Raw genomic sequence first — 11,094 nt, 5'->3', positions numbered from 1 at the left:
CATTTCGGATGACTACACTTGGTTCGGTGACAACACTGGAGACGTTTGATTTTCGCGAGGTCGCGACCACAGCAAAGTACTGTCACTGTCAGACAACACAGAGAAGCTCCACTCGCTCTATTTATATGGACACGGAACGCTGTAACCTTCCACACAAAATAGTTCCAAACAAGTAACAATCGCGTCAGTGGCATACATCGTATACCTGTATGATACACACAGAGAGAAGAACAGGTAACTTTGGTCTTGTCAGTGGAGCAATCTGGCAACTTTTTAAAAGTAAACTTTCCATTCATAAACTCTTTATGTATCCGTTTTAGGTGTCTCACGTTGCCGTGGGTGGCAAAACAGACATGGGCGTGGACTTCTGCAGCGCCGCTTGTTGTTTTGTTTCTGGTGTATTTATAGAACACTGTAACATCCGCTTGTGACGTGTGCCATGTTAATCTCGCGAGAAAAAAATTAATCCCGTTAAAATTCATTTAAATTAATGCCAATAAAAACGCGCTAAACTGACAGCTCTAATATATATATATATATATATATATATATATATATATATATATATATATATATATACAAATTCTAGATATAAAACCCACATTTATTAAACCTAAGATGTAAAAGTAAATAAAACATCAAGAGATAAGTACAGTATACTTTTTTGGTACGACGTACTATCACGACAGTGACATGTTGACTACTGTACGAATCAAACTGATTCAACAAGCAATGTAATGTGATCATCTGCAGCTAATTGACATCTTGAGTAGGGTGTGTCTTAACCCCCATGGCAGAAGTCGAACCCCTGAGAGCGATTCACCGAAACCCTAGCGTTCGATCGAACCCAGGTTAAGAACCACTGCTATAGAGACAACGTTTTAAACCCTGGCTCAATGTTCGAAAACTATGGCCAATCACCGCAAAAAATTGTTTGGTGTGGGCATGCTTAGAGATATACAATCTCTGAAAATGTAAAACAATATTTTGGATTTCATGGACATTTAAGCGTTTTCCTCATTAAGCTTGAGTGCGCACATAGGAAGACGCGTAATGTCCATAAAAATATTGGTGCGATCGTTTTGATATTTTCAGGCATTGATGTGGCGGCGGTTGGTCGTGGTTTTCTAAAATTAAGACACGTTAATCTTTTTCTCTAAAGTTAATCTCGATTGGGACGAAAAATCTTAATGCATATACCTGTACAGTATATCCAAAATACTGTGGCGATTGTTTTCATATTTTCAGAGGTTGAAAGGGTGCAGATGTTGAGATGCGCATGTAGTATTTTTGTTTTTATAACGAGTGGTTGTAATTTTCTGACATTCAGCCACGTTAAGCCTTTTTTATGACAAGCGTTTTAGACTGTCTGATATATATTTTTTTCGAATAGGGGAAATAAATCAGGGTAATTCCTTACCAAAGTGGAAGAATTTAAATTGGAGTTCCCTTACGTGCGTACTAAAAAGTAATCCCCGATGTGAACTACCTTTGCCTTGCCATTCCAACTATACAGAATGTTATAACAAAATGATATTATAACAAAATAATATAACAAATGCTTCATAGTGGCTGGCTCCACTGGTAAGTGCTTTGGAGTGCGAACGCAGAGGTCCAGGGTTCAAATCCAGCTCCAGCCTGTTGCTCTTGCGCGTTCTCTTCTTGGGGCGACCAAAAAAAACGACCAATATTAACGACTAAAATATTAATTCATGGCGGCCCGGTAGTCCACTGGTTAGCACGTCGGCTTCACAGTGCAGAGGTACGGGGTTCGATTCCAGCTCCGGCCTCCCTGTGTGGAGTTTGCATGTTCTCCCCGGGCCTGCGTGGGTTTTCTCCCACATTCCAAAAACATGCATGGCAGGCTGATTGACCGCTCTAAATTGTCCCTAGGCGAGGTGACTGCGAATGGCTGTTTGTTTCTGTGTGCCCTGCGATTGGCTGGCAACCGATTCAGGGTTTACCCCGCCTACTGCCCGAAGACAGCTGGGATAGGCTCCAACACCCCCCGCGACCCTAGTGAGGATCAAGCGGCTCGGAAGATGAATGAATGAATGAATGCTTCATAGTCAAGATAATTGAAAAATTATTAAAGATTAATTAATTGCGCCATCTAGTGCTCGAAATAATGTGACAATTAGTGTAGTACTGCAGTATTCCAGTGGGAGTCAGAAGAGACCAAATGTTGATCAGACTACTGGACAGGACGGTCTGGTTCTTAATTACACCAGAAACGCACGATCGTTCAAATTTCCATCCATCCATTCTCTGTACCGCTTATCTATAAAGTTTAGGCCGGAATAAGATTGTAAATTAATTTTGTCATGTCATTAATCTCCCCTAAAACTAAGATATCCCAACACTATTTATTATCTGGCAGTGATGGGGATATATGGCTTTTTAAAATGTGTCCCAAAACGTATTTTTTATGCTGATTTAAAAAAAAAGTCTTAATTTTGTTTTCTACCATACCAGTTTTGGGGAATATTAAAAACTTTTTTGTTTTTAGGTTTGACCCATAAAATCGTGTGCAATACAGATTTTACCGTGGGTTGTAATTTATAGTTGTGATGTTTCAGAAAAAAATCAAATTGTTGCTGAACCTAACCCTTCATTTATAAGTGTAACTAGGTATTTTACTATATTAGATATTGTTTGATCATTATTATGAAATGTTTATATGTTGGAGAAAAAAAAACAAAGGCCGGAATCATCACACAAAAAGTATTTGGAACTTGCATTTCTGATGAAAGGAGCCAGAGCAGCTTGAAGGCTCAAGACATGGTTATAGTCAGACATGTCTGTTTACTTCCCTGTACAGGCACATGTATGTGTCATAAACACATACATAACATGAGCAGATCTAAGCGTTTTGAATTTTGGGCCTTGTACATGGGAACAAAATAGGGAAGCGTATTCAACTTTTCCACTCTGGAAGGTGGTTTAAAATATTTGCGTACGCCGTTACCGTCTAAAGAAAGTCACTTCCGAATTCTGGGCATCTTCATATAAACAGGCCCTTGGACAAAGAGATGGAAAAATTGTTTATTGAGACCTCTCAACTCTTCTCAGCCAATCAGTACAGCACTAATATCAGTCGTTCTTTGCAGGGGATGAAGAATATATGATGTGTGAGTACTGTTATATTGTCTGTATGTGTACCACTGTCCTGTTTGTTCGAGGGTTATATTGTAGCACTGCAACATAGATGCTGGTTATGTAGCATACTGGACAGAAAGGCAAAGCACTTTGTTACAGCTGTGGTTATATTTTACAGCGCTCTGTATATAAAGTTGAGTTGAAATAATCAAAACTACATGGATGGTATGGATAAGAATAATGGGCCAGTATGTGGTACAATAGTTTCATCCCACCATCATAAATTATGAATGAGTCACAATTGTGTCTTGGTCTCTTTGTACTTGGATGCGCAATAGCTGATTTCCATTTGAAAATGTCAGCAAATTAGTTTTTTGTATGTTTTTACTGTATGTTCAAACTAATAGAGTCACCATTTGACCATCATGAATGTTGTATCCCAATACTGCCCTCCACAGCAAATTAGACTTCATTGTGTACATCCCAAAGCAGCACCTGCCCTCGTTGTGCTCCAGGTGAATAACACATCAGCACATTTCATCAGCACCATCCAGTGCAGTCGGATCACGATTGTTTACAATCCCTCTGAGTGAATAAAGGATTCTATAACTACTGACTACATTAATTCACGAGGTAAAGCTAATTAAGTGAATTTGGTGATTCTTTTGTGCTCTAAATATTCATGGGGCAGACAAAGATGAAACAAGGACAAGAGGCAATCGAAATATTGATACAATTAATAAAAAGACAAGGAGAACATTTTGACATTTAGAGCCTTTCCCATCATGGGTTCGCAGTGTTCCCGTAACAATTTCATTATCTACAGTTCAATGATGGGTCTCAGGCCTGCAGTTCTTCAATGATTAACTGGCTGTTACAACCCCTCCACCTGGGTCTAACATAATCGTGGGAGTTGGGGAGGAGCAAAATAGTGGTACACTACAATGGTTTGGGCTTTCTAAAATAAAATAGTACTGTAACCCATGGGTGGGCAAGCGAGCGGTATCACTGGGAGGACATACAGCACAATAGGACAAGATTATACACCCCCAAATATCTACTGCCTTAGTGCAGCCCGAATAAATACTGGAATTGAATGAACCAGAACGAATTATGGCGCAGTTCCCTAACACACCAACGTGTGTTCGTCGATACGAATGAATATAGAGTAACTTCCAAAAGTCCACTGAATGCTAACACGCAAGGCAAAATGCCATAGATAGGCCAATTGATCAATTGGTGGGGCTAGAATGGATTAATGGCATTTTCGTTCATTTCAATAGGGAAAGATGATTTGAGATACGGTACAAAGTTTTGAGTTACAAGCAAATTAAACTTGTAAGTCAAGGCACCACTGTAAGTACGGTAAGTAGGTGAGGAATAAGTATGTACATTTAATTTGTACAGTATGATTCACTTTGTAAGTGATTCATATAGTTATGCAGTATACAGTCATACATATACAAATTACAGATAAAACTAAAAAATGAAAGGTTAGCGCAGTTTAAGATACATGGACTGAGGATGTCAATACAATTTATTTTTAAAAGTATTATTGATTACTTTTATTTGCCATTGTGTGAAAGTCGGAATGACTGTGCTATAAAATTAAATGTAAAATAATAATTATTACATTGAAAATGAGTAAGAGAAAACACATCTCAATGCTATATAAAATGATAACAAAACGCGAACTGTTGAAACACTTCCTAAAAATAAAACTAAAAAATCCGATTCGAGCGATGTGACTTTATTTTCCGAGTGTACCGGAAGTAACTTAAAAGTCTTGTCGCTGATTGGACGCACGGCCGCTGGCACGTCGGTACGTCGACGTGACGGCCAATGACGAAAGCGAATTTTGAGGTAATGCTCCCCGAAACATGTTTATCCTCTGGGGCTAGCATGCAGAATTCTACCGGGAATGGCAACCTTTGAGTACCCCGACGCTGTCATTTTTATATCCCCGGCCGCGGAAGTCGAACATTAACATTCAGTGAGGTCACAAGTTCCATATTATATCCAAAGAAGATGGCGGAGTTCTCGCCCGTATTACCGATGCGGGATGGAGGAGTAGGGGGACGATTCGGACAACCTATCTTCCCTCGGTCCAGGTCCGGTTCCGAGTCAGAGAGCGAACTCTCCCAAAGCCTAGCTCGGACGAAAATACGTTCTTACGGAAGCACGGCGAGCGTCACGGCCTCTCTGGGGGAGAAATTCATAGAGCATCGTGTTACAGACAGCGATACTCTGCAGGGAATAGCTCTCAAATATGGTGTAACGGTGAGTTAACTTTCGGATCTCCATCAATATTCTAAGCAACAAATGTACTCCCACCCTGCACACAAGTACAGATGATTGTGTAAATAAAGGACTGCCAAGACTGGAAGACTGATTCGGCATTCTACTTAAAATAAAATAAAAATGGTGTTTTAAAAAGTGCTTGACCACAAATGTAAAATGAGTTTTTATTGACTGATTCTATACAATAGGACATTTAACCTTATCTCTAATGCACTTCCGATTGGCATCACTTGGAAACAAACCCTTCGAGTCAGGTGGTAGACCAAGGCAGAGCGATTGAAACAAATGGATAAATAACTTGAGTGATGATTTACACCATCTTTTCTGACACCAGACTTTGAATGTGTGAAATAAAGAAAATATGTTGTGCGTGGTAAATAGGTTGAAGGGGAAAGGGAACGCTGGTTTATATTTCAGCTGGTAAATTGATTAAAAATAGACATACAGTACGTAACGTATCTCCGAGGGACTAGGCGATGAATTCAGAAGATAGCAACAAATGTTCTTTTGACGTTGACGTAAAGATGATGGTAGCAATTGGGCTAACGTTGTTTTGCAAAATCACTCAAATACAACCCAAACAAACATTTTATACACTTGAGAGAAAATGAGAGCGGTAGGTATTGGAGCGGATACTGTCAAGCTGTACTCATACAAATACGCCAATAGTGCGACACTGATACCACTTCATCAGCCCTATATATTGCCACTGTTGGGTGGGGTGGAATCCTCGTACCTTCAAAAGTCATCTTTCTTGAGTTACCAAACACAAAGGTTTATTATTCCTTTATATACCGTTGCACACTCATAGCAACATAAAATCACCCCAAAAAGTTCAGTCACGAATTTCACTTGCTAGAAAAAAAAACATAATTATTTTATTTTGCAGTTACTGAAAAAAATGGAACAAACACCGAGCCAGCCCAAGCTGTGCACAACAGTGTCAGTGGTCATGCCAAGTGCCACACTGTGTAAAATACTTCACAAGAGCTAATGCTTGGTTTTCGTGATTTTTCAGTACTTTTATTCTCAAAAGTCTTAGAGCCATGAATAGTGAATAGAATGCAAATGAGCGGACCAACCCTGTTTATTAGGCAGATACTGTATAAATCAGCACATAGATGTACCTGCATGGGTCACGCGGGTCCTTCTACAGTGAAACATCGCAGTGATCCATTTTAACAGACTTTCAAAATAGAATGTACAGTAGGTGACGATTTTGCCAAACAGCTTCCTCAGAATGAGGAAATGGTCAGTTATGTAACACTTTGAAGATATTTTCAAGTTGCAAGAGTGCCAAACGATTTGTTCTCTAGCTATTTCCAACACTTAAAATTGGTAAATAATGTGTAAAAATAACAAAGTGGGGACAGACCAATAATACCTATTCATGAAAAAATATAAATGTGACCACATTTGGGCGTACAGGATTTAACAAATTGTCATCACGGTTGCAAGACGTAATGGCATTATCTAGTATCAGTACTTGGTATTGCAATAAATTGAAATGTACCGTAAGTAGTTGTACTCGTTCCCTATAAGAGTAAATCATCAATTTTGAAAATTCCTGTTTTATTCCTGTGCATTCCCATGGGAAGTTTCCAATTTTGAAAACTCCCACAATTTTGCAACCCCAGCTTGTAGGTTTTAATATGCAAAGGGAAGTATAATTTCCAGAATGTCTAAGGTAACTTCAGATTAAGTGCATTTGGAAATGATGTTATTTCCCTGTCCTCCTTGCAATGAACACACATTAAGACATTTCCTTCTTCTTTGTCTTTGCCATCACCCAATCTTCCAGATGGAGCAAATCAAAAGAGCCAACAAGTTGTTCAGCAACGACTGCATCTTCCTCAAGAACAGCCTCAACATCCCCGTGGCAGTGCCCAAGCGCTCCATTTTTAACGGACTCTCTCCAGAGTCTCCTGACGGGGACGGCGAAGCGGCATGTCAGGATACGGCGACCGCCTGTGTCGTGTCGCAGGAAGTTGAGGGACCTTCGACCCCGCCCACACCGCCGCCCGAAGACTCCAGGACCCCCCTGGCCCAAGTGGAGGAGCTCTCTGCCAAAGACTTCTTACAAAGACTGGACTTGCAAATCAAACAGTCAAAGCAGGCAGCACGCAGGCTGAAAGAAGAGGAAGTCAGGTGAGGTTGCTTGTTCTCCCTGAGAGGTCTGCGTGGGTTTTCTCCGGGTACTCTGGTTTCCTCCCACATTCCAAAACATGCACGGCAGGCTGATTGAACACTCCAAATTGTCCCTAGGTGTGACTGTGTGCCCGTATGGTTGTTTGTCTCTGTGAGCGTTGCGACTGGCTGGCAACCGGTTCAGGGTGTCCCCTGCCTACTCCCCGGACACGGCTGGGATAGGCTCCAGCACCCCCCCGGTTCAGAAAATGGATGGAATGGATAATGAATCACTTTAATTTCCCTTCACGCTTACAACAAAGGTATAAATTAAAGGAAGAACGTTTGATTGTTTGTTTTCAAATCTCTAAATAATCTCGCGCCACTTTACCTCTCTGAGCTCATCCGCCCCTACACACCTGCCCGGCGCCTCAGGTCTGTGGACCAGTATTTGTTAGAAGTACCAAGAACTAAATTGAGGCTCAGAGGGGATCGAGCCTTTTCTGTTGATGGTCCCTCTCTCTGGAATAACCTCCCACTGAACATTCCGCAAGCCTCCTCGCTGCACATCTTTAAAGCCCTCCTCAAAACCCACTTGTATTCTTTGGCGTTCGACTCAGCATGATTTTACTGCTTGGTGCTTTCTACCGCCTTTATTACCATTTCGTCTTACTGTTTATTGTGTATGTTTAATCGCTCCATGTACAGCACTTTGTATGCAGCAATGGCTGTTTGAAAGTGCTCTATAAATACTGTTGACTTGACTTGACTTGACAATACTTCCTCCTTTAGTATTTGTTCACCTTAATAACCGAGAGGAATTGTCAAGTACAAAAACATGTAAAAAAAAAAACATGAACGAATGACTTAAGCTTTAGAACTTACTGGCAAAACACGATGCCGTTTCACCTCAAATGACATTTCTTCTACTCCAAAGTTTGCTTTGCCATGAAGCGATGACTTCAAAATAAAAATGAAAAAAAAAAACAGGGGTGCCTTTATGACATGTCAAAACACGCCACCTTTGACAGAGTTGCATTTGCGATGGGGTATAGGCTACATTCATTCGTGCGCGTGAATATTTAGTCGACTACAGAGCATTAAATTCAACGGCTAAGCAGTATTGACTGCCCACTGGACGGTTTATTAACACATTTGTCTTTGTTACTTGATTGCTTGCCTCACACCTTCGCAGCGGCAGACCAAGGGAGTTTGGCTGCTTGCACATGAGTGCGTATGTAAACTCCATATGTTTAAAAACAAAGTGAATTTCAGGCTTATCAAAGTGCTTTGGACAAGATATGGTTTCGAACTGTAGAAGAAGTACGATTAAGGCGCACTTCAATGGACCATTATGATAACATTCAATGTTACATTTTCTTGGACTGTCAATGACCTGTTTTTCAGCAAAAGTGCAGCTGGGATAGGCTCCAGCATGTTCCGCAACCCTTGTGAGGATCAGGGAATCAGAAAATGGATGGATGGATGGATTTTAACTGCCAACTGAAAATTAAAAGCACAAAAGATACCTATATTCATTTCCTGGTTACATGAGCTCTGGAGCTGAGCCTGAGAACAAGACAGTTGTTCGATTAGCCTCATACATAATTTACATAAGACGCACGCGCGCACACACACAAAAGACCTTGTTACCAGTTCAGAGACTGATGTGTGTTCCCACATTGGAAAATTCCCATGAAACTATGTTTGTCTTCCTCATTTGCAGGAGCAGTGAGGGGAACTACACGGCACCCACCACGTCATACCAGGAAATATGATGGACCGTTGTGTTTACCCGGAACCTTGCTTGTTTGTTTACCTTCCAGCTTGTTACATTTGCCTTTTATTTATTAAGGGTATGCAAGTGTTACACGTAGTGTATGATTGTTTTATTTGTACTGTTGCGCTTGGAGACAGACAGCATAAGTGGAACATCTTGTATCCAGGTACTATCAATCGATTTATTCACTGCTGCTGTATTAGACCGCCCCCAGCTACACATTCGCTCATCCGTATTTAACGCCCAGTTAAAAAATAAAATAAAACAAATAAAATAAAATCAGGTAATATAATACAGTGTTTCAACTCATTCTATTAGCTCCCTTAACCAAAATGACAAAAATTTCATTTAAAAAAAGCATTGATTATATTATGGGCCATTTTTCACCCACCTATGGAAGAGTGTAGGGTCCAGTCACTCATGCATCTAAGGGTTAAAGCATTTTCCTCAAGATCAGAAGGGAAGCCTCTATTTTTGTGTGTGGAGATGCTTTTATGTGCTTCAATATTTTATTTCTTATTGTTTGGCCAGAATAAAGATGTACACTGAACAAAAATGTAATTGCAATCCTTTCTTTTTGCATTTTTAGTCGAAAAAAAAGACCATATATAGCACGGCTTTTTTAGCCGAAAAAAGAAATGACCATGTATAGTAAGGCGTTTTTAGCCAAAAAAACCCCCACCATATATAGCACAGCGTTTTTAGCCGAAAAAAAAACCGACCAAAGAGATTACCGCTTTTTATGCACTCAGTGATTGACTTCTATGCAGTCATTTCTCAACTTGTCTTCCGTGCCATGTCATGCCTGTTAAGTGATGATTTACTTCACATTAAGAAACTACTGCATTAAAATATTCATTCATTCATTCATTCATCTTCCGAGCCGCTTGATCCTCACTAGGGTCGCGGGGGGTGCTGGAGCCTATCCCAGCTGTCTTCGGGCAGTAGGCGGGGGACACCCTGAATCGGTTGCCAGCCAATCGCAGGGCACACAGAGACGAACAACCATCCACGCTCACATTCACACCTAGGGACAATTTAGAGTGTTCAATCAGCCTACCATGCATATTTTTGGGGGGAATGTGGGAGGAAACCGGAGCACCCGGAGAAAACCCACACAGGCCCGGGGATAACATGCAAACTCCACACAGGGAGGCCGGAGCTGGAATCGAACCCGGTACCTCTGCACTGTGAAGCCGACGTGCTAACCACTGGACTACCGGGCCGCCCTGCATTAAAATATTAATTCATAAATGTATATCATTTACTTTTGTTCTTTTTTCAGTGTAAATAACACATACCCTGACTGTTCTACTCTTTGAATAAAAACACTTCATTCAAGCGTAAGGGAGTGCAAGGGGTTATGATTGAGGGGTGTTGCAAATCATGAAGACCTGCCAAGTGGTATGATAGCATTGTTTTATGCATGTCCTCGGCTAGGCCTCAGCTTCAAAATCAGCCCTCGGTCCCTGGCCTTGGAGGCAAGTCCTTGGCCTTGGCCTTGCCTCGGAAAATTTTCCAAGTCCTTGGAGTCAAGTCCTTGTCCTTGGCCTCGGGTTGCTGGTCCTTGGACACAACACTGGTACGTCCTGAAGAGGGTCTGGCCCCTTTTCTGTGAAAATCAGGTTTGTACGATTGTATTGATGAACAAATTACAAATTGCGATTGGCTGGCAACCGATTCAGGGTGTCCCCCGCCTACTGCCCGGAGACAGCTGGGGTAGGCTCCAGCACCCCCCGCGACCCTAGTGAGGATCAAGCGGTTCGGAAGATGAATGAATGATTGTA

At 41.1% G+C, this 11,094-nt stretch overlaps 1 protein-coding gene across 1 annotated transcript; it reads left to right on the top strand.

Moving 5' to 3' along the window:
- The first annotated feature begins 4,912 nt into the window (after positions 1-4,912).
- Positions 4,913-9,586, top strand: lysmd2 (LysM, putative peptidoglycan-binding, domain containing 2). Its single transcript, XM_052063738.1, has 3 exons — positions 4,913-5,379; positions 7,202-7,548; positions 9,254-9,586. The coding sequence occupies exons 1-3, from the start codon at positions 5,128-5,130 to the stop codon at positions 9,303-9,305; spliced, it is 651 nt and encodes a 216-aa protein (XP_051919698.1). The 5' UTR covers positions 4,913-5,127; the 3' UTR covers positions 9,306-9,586.
- The last annotated feature ends 1,508 nt before the right edge of the window (positions 9,587-11,094 follow it).

The sequence above is a fragment of the Hippocampus zosterae genome, chromosome 4, assembly GCF_025434085.1.
Source record: "Hippocampus zosterae strain Florida chromosome 4, ASM2543408v3, whole genome shotgun sequence".
In the NCBI taxonomy this organism is placed as follows: Eukaryota; Metazoa; Chordata; class Actinopteri; order Syngnathiformes; family Syngnathidae; genus Hippocampus; species Hippocampus zosterae.
Note: the sequence above shows the minus strand (reverse complement) of the source record. Positions and strands in the feature narration are given on the sequence as shown.

Coding starts and splice junctions, on each gene's coding strand:
- lysmd2 (XM_052063738.1), top strand. CDS start 5,128: ATGGCGGAGTTCTCGCCCGTATTACCGATGCGGGATGGAGGAGTAGGG. Junction 5,380..7,201: donor CTCTCAAATATGGTGTAACG/GTGAGTTAACTT, acceptor CCAATCTTCCAG/ATGGAGCAAATCAAAAGAGC. Junction 7,549..9,253: donor CTGAAAGAAGAGGAAGTCAG/GTGAGGTTGCTT, acceptor CCTCATTTGCAG/GAGCAGTGAGGGGAACTACA.